The sequence below is a fragment of the Suncus etruscus genome, chromosome 20, assembly GCF_024139225.1.
Source record: "Suncus etruscus isolate mSunEtr1 chromosome 20, mSunEtr1.pri.cur, whole genome shotgun sequence".
Classification (NCBI taxonomy): Eukaryota; Metazoa; Chordata; class Mammalia; order Eulipotyphla; family Soricidae; genus Suncus; species Suncus etruscus.
In genome coordinates, this window is record NC_064867.1 from 9600520 (window position 1) to 9619532 (window position 19013).

Consider the following 19013-nt stretch of genomic DNA (forward strand, 5'->3'; position numbering starts at 1 on the left):
CTATGCAGTTCTAGTGTCAATAGATCTTTGTATAAGAGTGCTTCTTCAATTCCATTCCTATTAGAAACAAATGTCTCTGTAAAAATAATTTTGGATGTGAATGAATAATATATTTTATGTTTTCCAATTTTTTCCTTTCAAATTGGCCATTTAAAAAAATATTTTCTTGAAACTATTGTGATTTACAAATTTACTTGTAGTTGGGTTTCAGACATACAATGTATCAGGGCCAATTCTACCATCAATGTAGACAACCCTCTACTATGTTTCTGAAGTGCATCCCATGCCCAAAGCCTTTGCCCAGAATAATAAGCCTATTTTAAGGTTTGATTGTTAAAGTTTGGGTCTCATTATTTTATTATTGTTGACTGGCTCGGACATTTATTTCTGTCCTTTTTTAACACTACCAATTCATCTGAGATTCCTTGAACCCATCCTTTCATATTTGTATTTCTTCTCCTCTACTCAATTTCCTTCTCCTTACTATATTCTGGGCCCCAAAGTGTTTGAGACAACTACCATTTAGAACATTGCATTTCTTCCTGCTATTATTCTAAGTACCACCTATAAGTGATACCATTCTGTATATATCCTTCTTCTGGCTTAATTCATTTAATGTAATAATTTCTGGTTCCATCGTGTTGCTGCAAATTGCATGGTTGAATTATTCCTACAGCTTTGTAGTATTCATTATACATATATGTATATGTTTGTTCATTTACTCTCCCATTTTTGATGTTCTTTTGTTTTTAGGTTTTGTGGAGTTAACCTTTGAGTACTTTGTATATCCTAGATGTCAAATCTTTATCTGATATGTTGAGTGTAAATTTTTTCCCATTCAGTGAGCCATATATTAATTTTAACCAGTATTTCTTTTGCCATACAGAAATGTTTTAGTTTGATTTTGTCCTATTTATTCAGATTTGATTTTATAGTCTTTGCAATTGGCACCTATCATTGAAGACTTCTTTGAGCTCTAAGCGTTGGAGTGTTCTACCTCTGTTTATGGATTCAGGTCTAGCCTCAAGATCATTGATCCAATCTGAATTAACTTTTTTGAAAGGTGTGAGATATGGATCAATATTTAATTTCTTATACATGATTATCCAATTGTTCCAGCACCATTTGTTTAAGTGATCATGTTTATTCCATTTCAAATTCTTGGCTCCCTTATCAAACATTAATTGACCCTATACTTTATGGTTTGTCAATGGATATTATATTTTGACTTTTTGGTCTGAAAGTCTATCTTTGTTACAATACTATGCTGTTTTTATCAATATAGCTTTGTAGTAGAGTTTCAAATTAGGTAATGAGATGCCTCCCATTTATTTTTTTTTTCAATATAGGTTTGGCTATCTTAGGTCTTTTATGATTCTACACAAAATTTTTAATTAATCTAAGTCCTTGAAGAATGTTGTCTGAATTTAGATAGGTATTGTAGTGAACCTATATATTATTTTAGTAGTAGTTTAGGTCATTTAGTTTAGTGAGGTATTAGTTTAGTTTATTTTGGTAATATTGATATTTCCAATTCATATGAATGGAATTTTCTTCCATTTCCTTAGGTTTTCTTCAATTTCTTTCTTAGTGTTTTGAAATGTTCATGGTATAGATATCTTATCTCTCTTGTTAGGTTGATTTCTAGGTACTGGATAGTTTGGGACACTATTTTAAATAGAATCTATTCTTTAATCTCTTTTTGAGCCATTATTTCTATAAAGTAACTCAGCTGTCTTTTGTGTATTGACTTTGTAGCTACCACTTTGCTGTAAAATTTATTGTTTCTAGAAGCTCAGGATTGGATGGTCACTGTCTGATCACATGGAATCAAAGTTGGGTCCATATGACGTATGTTCAGGGTGGGAGGTGTCCCTGTATTATAAAATGTATGGGTTCTTATCCCTAGTAGATAAGAGTTTGTTTCTATACATAAGATCCCCCTCTTTTTAGTATGCCTTTGCAAAAAGGAATGGTGCCATGTTATATTGCTGGAGCATTTGGGAGTAAGAATGTCAGGCTACATAATCTCTGTGCCCTGGTTTTGACCTGAGCTTTTAAATCACTGTATTTTTCTTTCTTAACTTAACCTGCTTTGGTTTTGCTTAGAAAAAGTTCTACAAGAAAAAGTCTTGCCTGGTATAAAAGCTCAGGGCACATCTATTGTTTTAAATTTATCTTGATTTCTGTGGCATCTGATAGGATGCTTGGTATAATTCTTACGTTGGTGAATTTTTTGTAAGTTATACTTATGTCCTAAAATGTGATCTTAGAGATTGTTCTGGGTGCACTTGAGAAAAATATATATATAATGTATATATATGTATATATATATGTGTGTATGTATGTATATATTCAGCTTTTTTAAAATAAAAGGTCCTGTATAAATTTATTTGTCAGAGTCTCTTATCTCTGTTAATGTTGCTAATGTTCTGCCTACTAGATCTTTGCAGTGGCAAGAGTGGCATGTTGAAATCTCCCATTTCTATCATGTTTCCATTCATATGTTTCTCTAGTTATGTGACCAATAGCCTTACATACTTTCTGACTCTACATTTAGTTATAATATATTGATCAGAGTTAGTACATCAAGATCTATTGTTCCCCTGATCAATAAGTAGTGTCTATCCTTGTCTATAAGTACTATCTTGAAGTTGAATGCAATTTGCTCTGATATATGTATAGTTTTTCCAGCATTTTATTTTATATTAGCTTGTATAATTATTTTACGACCTTTTATGCTTAGCCTGAATCTATGCTGAGATTTTAAGCATGTTTCCTTAAAGCAACAAGTGGTTGGGTTTGGTTTCCAGTTCCAATCCACTGCTCTGTGCCTTTTCTTGGGAGAGTTTTGACCATTGACATTTAAGGAAACTATTTACAGAAAGAGCTGTTGGTTGTTATATTGTGTAGGGTTTCTCCTGTTACAATTGGGTATTTGATTTATATAATTGATCTTTCAGTAATTAATTTAATGGTGTCAACTTGGTCAGCATGAATATTGCAAGTTCTTTTTCATCTGAGAATATTTTTATCCCTCCCTTACATATAAATGAGAGATTTTCTGTGTAGTGGACTCTAGGTTGAAAATTTCCTTCATTCAGAAATTCAGATATGTCATTATACTATTTTTTTCAAATGGAAGATATGGATTTATTTTTATGTTATTTTCTTTAAACTTAAGGTTTTACTTCTCCCTTACTGCTTTGAAGAATCCATCTCACTAATTTTTTTTTTCATTTGGATTACTATATGTCTAGTAGTTTTTCTGTTAGGGTTTATTTTGTTTGCCACTCTTTTACCTCTTGGATATGTAAGATTTGTACAGAAATTTCTTTCCAAAGTGTGGGGAAGTTCTCTGTTATTATGTCTCTCACTACTTGTTCTTCCCCTTATTCTTTTTCTTCCCCTTCTGATATTTCTCTAATTTGGATATTATTTCTCTTGTCTTTGTTTATTAAATACCTTGTTTTCTTCCATCATTTTCTTTTTTTTATTCCTTCCTTTTCTTTCTTTTTATTTTTTCCTTCTTCTTCTTTTTTTTTTTTTGGCTCAGGGGTTATTCCTGGCTCTGCATTCAGAAATTGATCCTGGCTCAGAATACTACAGGTGATGCTGGGGAGCGAATGTGCATCTGTCCTGAGTCTTCTGTGAGCAAGGCAAATGCCCTACCACCGGCTATAGCTTTGGCCCCCTTCCATAATTTTTTATCTCCTTTTTCTTTTAACCTCTTTATCAATGCTGACTTGTAATTTATCTTCAAGTTCTTCTATATGGTTCCCTACCTATGTAATTCTGTCACTATGGCTTGCTAGTATGTCCTTTAGCTCCTTCAATTTTATTTGTATGAATTCTCTAATCTTCTGAAAGATTTCTACTTTGAGTTAATTGAATTGTTTGATCTATTGATTGCTTAATTTCAGTCTAGCACTCTTTGATTTCTGTTGCTAAAGCATTAAATATTGATTTTAGGTCCCCATCTATGAGGCTTAGATGTTTTGATAGGCTAACAGTTTGCCTACTTTGCTTTCTTTCTCTGCAATTACAGTTGTCTTCTATGTTTCCTGGTTGTTATTTGCATTTTGCGTGTTGGAATGTTGATGTTTCAGCTTCTCTCTTATTTAGGAAAGTGATCAATTGAATTGATTATACAAAAGATGGCTATAAGTATATATACTTTATAGGTTATTTTCCTAAACATGTGAGGTTATCTGAGTATGATAAAAAAATATTGTCAACTAACTAATTGTTTTTACTGACTGAGTTTTGAGACTGTATATTGTCTAAGAGAATGAAATGCTAGGGTCTGTCTGCCTGGAAATGTTAGATATAAATTGGAATAGTTTAGGGACAGGAATATAAATAAACTGGATGCCAGGATGGGTGGCATAGTGAGGCTAGAGGGGATCAGCGGTGGCACCTGAAGCCTGGAGAGCTCTGGTTCAAATCAAGGACCAAAGGTCTCTCCCTCAGATGACACTACAGAGTTAGGACTGAATTGGGTTTTGTTTTTCAAATTTTTGATCACAGGTATTTGGTGAAACTAACAGGATAATGAATTCAAATGACCTATGACCTTGGAATAGTTATGTTCATAGAAAAATCACTGTTGTATTTACTGATTAAATATTTATTTTCACATCTTTTCTGATCTTGTTTGTACTCGTGAATCAGTTTTGATATGATTTTTTTTTACTTTGTTCCTTTGGTAAGATATTTTAATTGTCCTTTATTCCATCATTAAATATTAACTGGATATTAGGTACAGGAATGCATTATGTTCATCCCTGTAGGATACAAAGTAAAATATGATAAAGCCTCAGCTTTGAAATGAATTTATAACATAATATGGTGAATAAGTTCTCATTGGAAAGAACTGGAAATCCTAGTGTGAATGTGACAGATATGCCTCAAACAGACTTTGGGGACTTTATAAGTGAGGAGACTGTTTGAGCTTTTTGATAAGAAGTCATGAAGGTTAAATAATATTAATATAATCAATAAGGTTTCTTAATAGACAGAAAGAAATCATTCCAAATGTGTTAAAAAGAGTTACAAATTATTTAAATTAACGAGGCCTTTTTTTGTCTATAAAAATATGCTTATAGATTCATAAGGAAATGAGATAGGAAGGGTAGTTTGAGGAACCACAAGTCCGTTGCAGTATTGAAGATTTGAAGATAGTCCGTGTAAATTTGGATCGAAAGTCATATTGTAATTGGAGTAGGGAGGTGCTTTTTATTGGCTTTTGGGCAACACTCAATGGTATTCAGGGCTTTATTCCTAGCTCTGTGCTCAGGGGTCATCCTGGCAGATGACTCAGGAGACCAAATAAAGAGCCAAGGATTGTCTCCAGGTTAACAGGGCACAAATCAGTGCCCTATTCACTGTACAATATTGCCAAAGCCCAAGGATGGTGAATATATGATGCAAATAACTTGGCCTAATTTGTCATAAGCCCAACAGGGCACCAGTAAAATATAGCTTACATATATATCCCCAATTACTTAGGTCTTTACTTTCAATGTTTTCTCTGGTAGACAGTGATTCTCAGGCATTTAAAATTATTTATAATTTATATTCAGCAAAACTTACTATTCTTTTAGTGTGTTTTATTATGACTTTTGAAAATTCATGTAACCATTCTGATACTAATCAAAATATAGGTCAAATTCATCACCACCCAAATATACTTGTGTGTTTCTAAAATCAACTTTTTCCCTCCCCTCCAAATCTTGGCACCATGATCTGTTTTCCATTTCTGTAGGTGTTGATTTTCTAGAATGTTGTATAGGTGTAGTTAGATTAACAAATGGTTTTTGGCTCTTGCATTTTTTTTCTCAGTCCAGTTCATTTGAGATATAGCCATACTGTTGTGCATATCAGGAGCCACTTTTTTGATGGCATCAGCTGCTGAGTTACTTCTGCCTATTATGATGTTAGCATCAGATTTCCATTTCATCCCTCCTATAAAACTTGGCATTTCTGTCTGCTTCTTCCAGCCTCCTACCTCCTAGTCTCCTCACTATCTATCTTTCTCTATCCCTCTAAGGCTAAACTTTTGAAAGATTGCCTACACATCCCCTCCCTCTATTCCCTCACCTCCTACCTCCTCACTTCATGGCAATATGGCCTCTACTCCCACTTCTCTTAGTTAAACTGCTCTTGCCAAAAACACCTCCTTGCTGATAAATCCTAGGAACACATCTCAATCTCTATCTAATTTGACTTTTCAGGAGTATTTGATAGTAATGACTGCCTCCTTCTCCTACTTTGTTTTTGGTCCACAGCTGGCAACTTCTGGTCCTACACTCAGAAATGACTCCTGCTAGTGATTGTGGGATGATATGAGATGCAGGATATTGAACCTGGGTCAGCCATGTGAAAAACAAGCATCCTACCTATCACTTAGCATCCCTATCCTCCTCCTCTTGTGTGAAATTAGAAATCTCGGGACTGTCTTTGCCTCATTCTTTTCTCTATCTTGACTGTTTGGTTGATTTCCAAGTTCTTATTAATTCTTTATTTAAAAAATTCTTAGGCACATCATGAGTCATTTTAGCTCAATTTAAGAATTTTGACTTTGAAAAATACGTAGAGATTTTGGAGTATTTGAGCAGAGCAAAAAATTATTTAGATTTAAAAGGATCATTTTGGATTTTGTTTGCTGGATTGATAGCAAACAAGCAGAATCTAGAAACTTAATTAAGTATATCAGCAATATTTCTTGTCTTTCCCTTTTCCAACTCCACCTGTAGCCTTATAAATAAAACATGGCAGTCTTATTTCATACATGCTTTTATATTTCATCATTTGTTTCTTGTTCCCATCTTTAGGTTGCTCCTTCCATCATCACACTCATTATTTTGCTTGCTTTTTCTGCTCTTAGTTTATATAACTATCTAAAATCCATTTCTTCAGAAAACCTTTAAGCTTCCATATCTAAGGAGGACCCTCATTTTGTTCCAATCTGCATTTCTGTCAGAGTTATTTTTATGTTGGGCTATTCTTGCTAGTTTAAGTCTCTCTTTGTCTAAAACTTATTAAGAGATGTGTCTCTGCTTCTAACTTCTTCCTTACACTTGGTTCCAGTGGCCAATCCATTAACTATTGTCGAATCTGTAGGTTTGTGAGTGGCGGTCTCCTGAAGAACTAAAACACCTTCTTGATTTGGAAATGAGAGACACAGGAGAGTCACACCACAAGCTGTTGGAACTCTGCCAAGATGTCATACGCTACAGTGTGAAAACTAGTAAGAACTTCAATTTATTTCTACGAGTTATGTTTCTCACAAATACCAAACTTTTCTTAAGCATGTTTTTTTTTATCTTGTAGACAGCTATTGAGGGAGGAGAAATCTGGATTAAAAAATAGTGTTTATTATTTATTTACTAATGGCCCATTAAATTCCTATCCTTGAACAGATTTGTTATTAAGACCTAAGATAAATTGATTTAAAAAAAAATGTTGATGTGGGGTCTGAGAGATAGCATGGAGGCATGGCATTTGCCTTGCATGCAGAAGGATGGTGGTTCAAATCCCGGCATCCCATATGGTCCTCTGAGCCTGCCAGGAGCTATTTCTGAGTGTAGAGCCAGGAATAATCACTGAGCGCTCCCAAGGTGTGACCCAAATACTCCCCCCCAAAATTGTTGATTTAGTGTTCATACATAAATATCTAAGCCTCTGAATTGTTAACTTTCTTCATATCAAAATTATTATTGTGATTGTTATGTATCATTTCTTTTGCTGCACATGCTGGTGTCATTCCTATGATAAAATTTGGTTACAGGATCAAGGAGATATCTGCAAGAGGCCTTGAGTTAGATCCCTGCCACCCTGTACATCCTATCTTTAAGCACCTTTTGGTGTGTCTTGTGGTATCCCCTAATACTGGCATGCCTGAGTAACCACACAGAGTAGCACTGGGACTGGCCTCCCCCAGGCCTCTGAACAACACTGGGGAGACTACTTAAAATTTTGTTATATTTTCATGTTTATATATAATTATTTAATTTTAATTCTAAACATAAATTTTGAGTATTAATGTCACAGAATATGCCAAAATATTCGAGTGATTAGCATTTTTGTTTGTTTGTTGTTTCGTTTTTGGGCCACACCTAGCAATGCTCAAAGTTTACTCCTGGTTCAATGTTCAGAAATCACTCCTGGCAGGCTTGCGAGATCATATGGGATGCCAGGGATTGAACCCAGGTCAGCCGCGTGCAAGGCAAACCCCCTACTTGCAGTACTATCACTCTGGCCCCTCAAGTGATTATCATAAAGAAAAAATAAATAGACTTATTTGGAAGAGTCTAATGACTAACTCTTAGCAGTTGGTAATTATCTAATTGTTTTATAAAATCTAACAGGATCAAAAAGACTTTAAGAAAGTATTGGAAAATTGAGGAGGTGGTTTTGGTTGTGATGGTTTAGTAATACTGTCTAACCACTAAAATTCTTTGTGAGTTCAGTAATAGGATTTCAGTTCTGTGCTAATGTACATTTCCAACTATTAATAGCCCATATAGCCAGTTAATTTTATATATAGGAGAATGACTTTCCAAATTATTCATTTCTCAATATGATGTAAAGTTAATCCAGTGCTTAAGACCATACAGGCATAATGCTTTGTGAATTCTGGCACTGAACTAAATTTAGTGGAAAGAATATAATACAATCTGGGTAAAAATAATTGGTTTATATTCCCTTGGGAAAGTTGGGGTTATGTATCAAAAATCCAGTTAGCATATCAAAAGCAGAGATACATATCTTATTATTATAGTGCATGTTAGAAGTAGAATGACATTTATGTAGATCTTTCAGTTAACTGGTTATTTTCCATAATGTTACCATGGAAATCAATCATAAATTAACACAGGACTAAAAAATCATATTAAAAATTACTTGTAGCAAAGTCCGTTTTTTTTTTTTACCAGATTAGAGAAAGTTTTCCATTTTTTATTTGAAAAGAACATTTCTTTTGAGGCATTTGTTCTTAATCCCTAGTAAAAATTAAAAAAGCTAACCTAAAATTAAATGCTCTGAGTTATAATAAGAGGTCACTGGCTACAATAGTTTAGACATAGAGAGAGAGTGCTTCTTTTTTCTTTGTCATGATGGACATCCTATGACTGAGAATGTCAATGCAGTTCATCTTGTGTGAATATTGTGTGAATTTTTGCACTGTATAAAAGTCAAAGCCTTTATGAGACCTTTTATAGGACAGGAAAAATTTAAATGTTGGAACTGAACTTATTTCAGTCATAAAGGCAGCTGTCTTTGGAGTAAATTGAATCAGAACGTTTATGTAAGAGGCACAATGAGTCACATCTTACTTCATCTACTTAATGCCAGTCACATTTTGGAAAATTGTCCAATCTAGAAATGAAAATGCTACTCAGTACCATTAGTCTGAAATAAACCCCACTGATATGTAAGGTATGTTTAAAATTAGGGAAATTAATATGCATATTCCTAGAAGATAAAGTTCTCAGAATGTGATAGTTTGACATCTATTGCTCCGAATGTTCCATTTCTAGGCATTCTGTATGGACTGTAAAATAAATGGAAAAAGTAAGCCAAAGTCAGAAGAGTGCCCAACTTTCACTAAGAAACATATTTATAAGTTCAATAGAAATAGTTATGTCACAGATATTGATATTGGTTTATCTTGTACATAATTATATTTCAGTGATTTAAAAATTCAGATTAGATATTCCTGTAAAATGGAAAACCTTAAGTTCTCAATTCAATTACTTTGTATATCTGTTCATAAGATTCTCCCAGATTAAGAAGTATATTATTCCCAGAACTCCTGTGACACCCTGAACCCCACTTTTCAATTAATATTTCCTTAGCATAGATACTTGAATCTTTAGAGACCAACTTTGCCTAATGTATTGAATTTTATGCAAACAGAATCATAAAATATATACTCTTTTAAATAAAATCATGTGTTATATACACTTATTTCCAGGTAATATCATTTCTGTAGTCTTTTAGATTATTGCTTACATAAACAATTGTTTTTCTTTTTTATTCTCTATATATGAAAAATGTTTAAATTTACAGACCATCCTCGATTTTTCAACCAGTTGTATGCTGGACTTGATTATTATTCTTTGGTGGCTCGATTTATGACAGAAGCATTAAACCCAAGTGTGTAAGTACCATTTTACTGGAATTTTACATTGAACATGGATAGAGATATTGTTAAGAAGATAAAATTTTATTTCATGAATTTTTATTTAATGGTTTTATTGTACAATGTCATCATAAATAATGGAAGTCTCCTAGCACTTAGCATTATTTAAAGAGCTGTTTGATTTTATAATGGTGCTATGAAATAGGTATGACAAGCATTGTTATCTCCACTTAACTGATGAGAAAATTTATTAAGCAAAAATTTTCATTCACTCCTGAGGAAAATGTCATGTCTAAATGCTGGAGAGATACACTGAATACAAGCAATACTCGACTTATTTTCTCAAGACACAAAAATCAAGTTAGAGATGTTAGTCAAAACAATCCAGATAAGTTAATGTAAAATTTTAATACTTGTCTGAAGAAGAGAGACTTGAGGCCATTAAATATAAATGTACCATTTTTCCTAGATCGAAGAAATCTTATCTGGGAAAGTGGCTGCTAAGGGTTAAAGACTGAGTAAAAATAACTAGGCTGGAAACAATACACAATGATTTCAGACAGAGGACATAGTGTGTACAAAGGTCTGCAACAGAAGATAGGCTCTGAACTGAAGGAGAGCCTTTATGTAGGGTGTGAAGACTGAGGGAATTAGAAGCTATTAAGCATATCGAATTTAGGTATAAGTACATTTCTTTGAGTAGGTATAAGTACTCTTCAAAGCTATGGAAGGCTTCTAAATCATTAGATGACATTACTTATTGAAAATATCAGTGACTGGGGATAGCATAGAGGTAAGGCATTTGTCTTGCATACAGAAGGACAATGGTTCAAATCCCAGCATCCCATATGATCCCCGAGCCTACCAGGAGTGATTTCTGAGCATTGAGTCAGGAGTAACCCCTGAGCGCTGCCGGGTGTGAACCAAAAACCAAACAAACAAACAAACAAAGAAAAAGAACATATTAGTGGAAATTTAAAGAGTGGTTTGGAGAGAACCAGTTCAAAGGACATCTTAGATGAGAGATAATAGTAACTTGTATTAGAAGTGGTAGGAGAAAAATATTGAATATGAAATTAAAAAATTAGGTAAGACATTGCATATTGAACATGAGGATAAGAGGTAAAACATATGAGATAATATCTGTACTTATAATTTTCATAGCTACCTTGATAGTCCTATCTTTCATTAAAGATAAGAAACATTAAAGTAAGAGACAAGTTTTTAAGTATATGCTAAGAAAAGGCAATTTAAGAATTCAAGTTTAATTGTGACCATTTAAGCTTTCATTAGTTTCTAGATATCAAACAATTTACAACAACCAAACTGAGAAGTATATAGATGGAATGCTGATACCTACTGAAAAGTATAAATTTAGGATTTATAGGTGAATTTATGCTAATTGAAATAATGCACCAGGAGAGATTCTCAATGCTGACTGCTCATTAGAGTTGATTTGGGAACTTAAAAGAAAATTATAGAGAACTGGGTCCAACTCCAGACCAATTAAACAGGAATTTTTATGGCTGTGTCTTGTCCTGGGCATCGATATATTTTCAAAGCTAGACAAGTAACTTTAATGGAGATGCATATATTCCCCAATTATTTTTTCATTATTTTTTTCATTGTGCCACATTACTTTTACGAAAGAGCTACACTTAGTACTCGTTTCCCTCTCTGGAAGTGATTAATAGACAGTTTTTGCATTTATGATGAAAGGCAAGAAAAAAACAGCATTCACTGAGGCCAATGTTATTGCACAGTGGGTAGGGCGATTGCCTTGCATGCAGCAGATCTAGATTGGATCCTCCTTCAGCATCCCAAATGGACCCGAGGGTACCACCAGGAATGACCCTTGGGTACAGAGCCAATTCTAACCAAGTACAACCAAACACTAACCAGTACAACACCAAGTGTGACCCAGAAACAAACAAGCAGCAAATTTAAAGGATAGTTCCCACCCCAACAGTTTGACACTGCCCAGCTCCTTCCACAGGAACTACTTTCTACAGACTCTAGAATTCTCATGGCATTTCTGTTTTTTACTGAATTTGAATGTTATTTTAGATTATATGTTATTTTGCATGATCTGTTATTTGGGGATCTGGGAACACTGCTTTTTTTATATATATAAATAATAATTGCTTCTTGGCTCATGCAATTTAAATTGAGGAATGCTTTCATTGGAATGCTCTGCTTTCTGACAACAGGGAAAACTACTTTGAAGAAAAACAAACCAGGAATCAGAATATAAAGTAAGAATAGATTTGGACAGAGAACTGAATCTGTGGATAGCTAATATATTTAATAGTTAGAAGATGGAAAACCAGTCTATAATGTAGAGAGGAGAAGGGATAAGTCATGTTTGGTGAATATGTGACAAAGATTAAATCTAATTATCCAATCTAACTGTCAATCTAATTGACAGTTCTTTGAATGTCCCTTTATGTAGGGAATTTTGGGTGACCTGATATGAAATAAATGTAGTTAATAATGGGTAGAAAAGTTAAGTGGTAGGTACATAAGTCAGCAGAGATTAAAATTATACAATGAACCTCTCCTAAGATGAAAAATTAAATAGGACCAAATCCTTATTATACTACTAACTTCAAACTTATTTCTGGGTTTCTAGTTGAGATACTTTTTCAAAGACAGGATTTATATCATTTTTTAAATAAACAGTAAAGGGTAGTTTTAATTTTTTTTGTCAGTGTGCATAGACACAGATAAATTAACACTTTCAGTGTATGTAAACTGATTTACTAACATTGTTAGAAACAAACTATTTTGTTTATGAATGTCAAAATATGCACAGAATACTTGATGCAAAAGGGGAATATACTATAGGTATTTTTTCCTTTTTTAATAATAATTTCTTTCTTTTTTAAAATAATATCTTTATTTAATCACCATGACTACAAACCTGTTTGTAAGTTGGGTTTCAGTCATAAAATGTACACCTCCCTTCACCAGTACAACTTTCCCACCACCAATGTCCCACATTTCCTTCCTCCTCCAACCCCTGTCTTCAAGACAGGCAGGCATTGTATTTCTCTCACTGTCATTATCATAATAATTGTTAATGTAGTACTTTTTCAAATTGTACTCACCACCCCTTGTGATAAGTTTTATATCATGGGCTGGTCCTTTTGATCCTCATCTCTAAAATCTCTGGATATTATTACCATACTGTCTTTTATTTTTCTTAAATCCCACACATGAGTGAGACTATTATTGCTTTGTAGTACAATTTGAAGTTGAGGAAATTGTTGCCTTCTATCTTCTTTTTCCTTAAAGTTGCTTTAGTTATTCATGGGTGTTCATTGTTCCAATTGCATTTCAGGACTGTTTGATCCACTTCTTTGAAGAATGTCATATATATCCTTAGGGGAATTGAATTAAACATGTGCAATGCCTTGGGGAGTATTGCCATTTTAAAGATGTTAATTCTCCCAATTTATGAACAAGATATGGTTCTCCATTTCCTTGTGTCCTCTTTTATGTCTTGAAGCAGTGTTTTGTAATTTTCTTTGTATAGGTCCTTCACCTCTTTAGTTAAGTTGAGTTTCTGTGGCACTATTGTGAAAGAGATATTTTTTGTTTTTGTTTTTTGTTTTTTTTTTTGGGGGGGGTCACACCCAGCAGTGCTCAGGGTTTACTCCTGGCTCTGCACACAGAAATTGCTCCTGGCAGGCACGGGGACCATATGGGATGCAGGAATTCAGACCACTGCCCTTCTGCATGAAAGGCAAGTGCCTCACCTCCATGTTATTTCTCCAGCTCCCAAAATGGATATTTTTTATGCCTATTTCTTCTCTATTATTATTTGTATATAAGAAAGCCATTTCTTAGTTTATTTTGTAGTCTGCCAATTTGCTATACAAATATACTGTTTCTAGAAGCTTTTTGGTAGAGTCATTAGGGTTTTCTAAATATAGTTAATGCCATTTGGGAATGGTGAGAACTTGACTTCTTCATTTTCTATTGGGATGCCCCTGATATCTTTTTCTTGCCTAATTCTTGTGAAAAATACTTCCAGTATTATATTAAATAGGAATGGTGAGAGTGACATTTTTGTCTAGAACCAGACTTTAGAAGAGAGGCTTTCAATTTATCTCCAGTGAATACAATATTTTCCATGGGTCTATGGTAAATGGCCTTGACTATACTGAGAAAAGTTCCTTTCATTCCCATCTTGTTTAGAGATTTTATTATGAATGAGTGTTGGGCCTTATCAAATAATTTCTCAGTATTGCTGATATGATCATATAGTTTATATTTTTTGTTAATATGGTATATTCAGTTTATTAACTTGCATATGTTAAATCATCCTTACATCTCTGGATTGAAACCTATTAGGTCATGGTATATGATCTTCTTGATGAGGTATTGGGTCCTACTTGATAGGATTTTGTTGATGATCTTTGTATCTGTGTTAATCAGGGATATAGGTCTTTAGTTCTCCTTTTTTTGTGACTTCTTTGTCTGCTTTTGGTATCAGGGTGATTTTAGCTTTGTAAAAAACTATTTGGGAGTGTTTTGTTTCTTCAATTTCCTGGGCCTGGAGCAGTGGCACAGCAGTAGGGCATTTACCTTGCAAACAGTTGACCTAGGACAGGCCATCCAAGCAAACAACTCCCTTAAAAAGGCTGGAGTGGCCATATTAATATCAGATGACATAGACGTTAGATTGAAAGAAGTTATAAGGGACTTAGATGGACATCTCCCGCATCCCCTATGGTCCCCTGAGCCAGGAACGATTTTTGAGCGCATAGCCAGGAGTAACCCCTGAGCGTCACCAGGTGTGGCCCCCAAACAAAAATAAACAAAAAAAATTCCTGGAAGAGCCTGAAAAGGCTTTGTAGTAGTTTCTCTTGACGGTTTGAAAGAATTCATTAGTCAATCTATCTGGGATGGCCTTTGTTTTTGGAAAGACATTTTATCATCATTTTAATTTTCTCAATGGGTCTGTTCATATATACTAGATTAGTTGGTTTAATCTTGGCAGGTTATGAGTCCAAGAATGTATTCATATCTTCCAGGTTTTCTTATTTTGTGGCATAGAGTTTCTCAAACTAGTCTGATTACCCTTTGAATTTTGTAGTATCTGTAGTGATCTCAACCCTTTCATTTGCAAATCCAGTTTACTAAGTTTCTCTCTTTCCCTTTCTTGTGAGTTTTGCTAGAGGCTTTTAGATCTTGATGAATTTTTTTAAAAAAAATTAATCATGCTTTCATTGAACTTTTGAATATTTTTTGCATTTACAATTCATTAATTTCTACTTTAAACTTCATTATTTTCTTCTGCCTGTTTACTTTTGGCTCATTTTGTTGATCACTTTCTAATTTTATAAGCTGTGTCATTAAGTTATTTATGTAGACCATTTATTTTATCCTGATGAGGCTAGCAAAATTATAAATTTTCTTCTGAGTAATGTTTTTGCAGCGTCCCACAAGTTCTGATAATTTGTGTTTTTGTTCTTGTTTCCAAGAATTTTAATTTCCTCATTGTATCCATTTTGGGGGAGATAGAGAACCCTTTGTATATCTACTAGGAAACTTCCTTTCATCTCTTCTTTCATAGCTACTATATTCTTCTTAGGTTTCAGCCTTTTCTATCTAATCAAGGGTTGACATAGCTGTGTTGAGGTCTCTCAAAATTATTGTGTTGCTATTCATGTCTTCTTTCAGATTTTTCAACAATTATTTTAAATATTTTGCTGGTCCCCCATTGAGTGCATATATGTGTAGGAGCATGATTTCTTCCTGTTTTACACATCCCTTGATTATTATTAAATATCCATCTATGTCCCTTATAACTTCTTTCAATCTAATGTCTGTGTCACCTGATATTAATATGGCCACTCCAGCCTTTTTAAGGGAGTTGTTTGCTTGGATGCTTGTCCTCCAACCATTACTTCTGAGTCTATATTTGTTCTGATTGTTCCAATGTGTTTCATGTAGGAAGAAGATTGTTGGATTTAGTTTTTTGATTAATTTTGTCACTCTGTGTCTCTTAACTTGTGTGTTTAGTCAATTGACATTGAGAAAAATTGTCTTAGAATTTAGTGTCATATTTTTCTAGGAGTTTGGTGCATCTGATGGTCTCTCTTATCTTAAAGTAGACTTTTAAGTTTGCTTATTAAAGTTGGTTTTGTGTCTGTAAGGTTTCTGAACTACTGTTTATTTGTGAAGCTATGTATCCTTCCTTCAAACGTGAATGTGAGTCTGGCTGGGTGAAGTACTCTTGACAAAGTATGCAGTTAGTTGAGTGTGTCACTATATCCCACCATGCTTTCAGGACTTGGGGGTCTCTCGTAACAGATCTGTTGTAAATCTTAAGATTGTTCCTTTGAATGTAATTTCCCTTTTCAATATGGCTGCTTTCAGTATTATATCCCTATGTATAGGATTTGTCATTGTAACTAGGATGTGTCTTAGGGTGCTTTTTTTTGCATCTCTTTTAGCTGGTACTCTTCGGGCATGCAGGATTTGGTTGCATGCACTCTTTAACTCTGGGAGTTTCTTTGCAATAATGTCCTTGACTGTTAATTCTTCATGAGGATATTCTTCCTGGTTCTCTGGGACTCCAATAATTCCTGTGCTGTTTCTGTTGTCTATTTGTCTATTTTTTCTGTTCATATTTTTTAAGGATGTTTCCCATTGTCTAATCATTTGTTTTAAAACTCTTTGCAAATCTCTTCTGTTGTATGCAGATCTCATCTTTCAGCTCACTGATTCTGTCCTCAGTCACTGTTATTCTGTTTTAGAGGTTTTTGTTTTACCTACCAAGTTTTTCAGTTTGGAGTTTTCTCATTTCTATTTTCATATCTTCTGAATTCTTATATATTATTTGTTCACATAATTTCATGCCTTTTTGAATTCTAAAAGGATCCTCCATATTTCTTCTCTAAAGTCCTTATCTGAGAAGACAAATAGGAGTTGAACACTTTTTTGGTGTTCAGAGCTTCCATCTTCATTTTATATGCTTGTTATTGCCCATGTCGTTCTCCCATTGTCACAACTGTATTGTGGTGTTTCCTACATGTTGCTCATCGACTAAGAGAAGTGTGTGGTGCTTTAAGCACTGTGGTTACAAAATTATTTATACTTGAGTTTCAGTCATAGTTTGAACACTACTCTTCATCAGTGTGTTATTTTCATCACCAATGTCCCCAGTTTCTCTCCCATCCTTACACCTATCTCTGGGGCAGCCATTTGCTTCTTTCTCTGTGTCTGTATATGCCTCTGTCCTTTTGGACACTGGCTTGCAATATCATTAATGAAGGGGTACTATGTATGTCACTTTATCTCTTTTAGCATCCAGTTCTTGTCCAGAGTCCAGAGTTATCAGTTCCAACTATCATTGTCATAGTGGACCCTTCTCTACTCTAATTGCACTCAATACTCTCTGTGGCAAGTTTCCAACCATGACCTATATTCCTGACCCTCTTATCTATTAGCTCTGGATGTTGGTGATTTTAGAACTTTTTTTATTTTGTCTTTTTTTCCCGAGTGTTCCTCCAATTAAATCATTGCATTACACTATTATATTGTGATCTAAATGTGATTTCCTTGCTTGTCTATTTTTAAAAATAAATGTATTCACGCAAAGCTCAATTTAAATACCTATTTTTATGGAGATTATAGATAGTAAGTCAACCATGAATTATTTGGTGAGAAATTCAAATATTACAGCATAAGGGGTCAGGACTGTAGGTGAGACTCCACAGAATGATGTTCCAGGTAGAGTTTATGGAGTTCTATGGAGAGATGCATGTTTATTAAACAATACTCCTGAAAGAAATATCTACATGTTAATGAGAGAGAAAGAAGCAGAATGGGAAACAATTAAGGTCAAGCTGCCATGTATTTTCAATGATGATCTTGACTGATATGATTAAACTCTGGATCTGTGATGTTTTTTTCTAAAGTGATCTAGACAGGTATCAAGAGTCTGATGTCTTCAGCAAGACCAGTTACTAGGTAAAAGACAACGCAGGAAAGGGTTATGACCCTACAGAAGTGGGCTCTCTGCATCTGACTAAGTAATAAATAGGCAATATTGGCAATGATCCCAGGCAATAATATTCTAATTGATTGTAACAAAGCCTTCACTGACATGGGTGGTGCTCCATAGTAAAGTTTTCTCCTGGGGAAACTCACAGAATAATTCTTGTTATACAGACGTAAGAGTGGTGTTAAGAGTTCTAGTTCAAAATAATAATCTTTATGTAGAATATTTTAAAGACTCATAGCAGTCACCTAATCAAACATGGTTCTCATGCTAATGAATCTTCATTAGCTAGGGTACAAAAGATCCAGTGAGGAAAATGCCATCACTCATGGAAAATACAAAGAACTCAGATACTTAACCTTTATTTCTTTCCATGAAATTGAAGTTTTCTTTTAAATTACGATTACAAGATAGGGCTAGAATTATAGACTTGCAGCAGAATGCAAGTCTTGAATGAATGAATTCTACCTTTTCCTTGGAACCACACACACAAACAATTACAAAAATTAATACAATGTATTTTGCATATCTTTAAGGCCTCTAGCAATGAGCATTTTTCTTACCATGACTAATATTGTGACTGAAAATGCATTTTTATATTTCATAATGTATGCATTCACAAGGGTCCTACCTACACTTTAGTAGCCATCTGGCTCGATAAAACTCAATTTCCATTTCTTGAAGTGTTGTCTTATGTCTGCCTAGTTATACATATGAAGTGTCCCCGGTGTTTCTGTTAGTGGAAGAAGCAGTTCTCAAGAAAATGATTGAATTTATTGGCTGGAAAGAAGGGGATGGAATATTTAATCCAGGTGAGTATGGTTGGTTATTGCCATCTCTTCCATTACA

At 34.1% G+C, this 19013-nt stretch overlaps 1 protein-coding gene across 1 annotated transcript in view; it reads left to right on the forward strand.

The window, feature by feature from the left end:
• GADL1 (glutamate decarboxylase like 1) overlaps positions 1-19013 on the forward strand; it is a 239878-nt gene that overhangs the window by 47921 nt on the left and 172944 nt on the right. The window contains exons 3-5 of the mRNA XM_049766059.1: positions 7126-7252; positions 10075-10165; positions 18870-18976. Coding sequence (XP_049622016.1) covers positions 7126-7252; positions 10075-10165; positions 18870-18976 — 325 coding nt within the window. The remainder of the gene's footprint in view (positions 1-7125; positions 7253-10074; positions 10166-18869; positions 18977-19013) is intronic.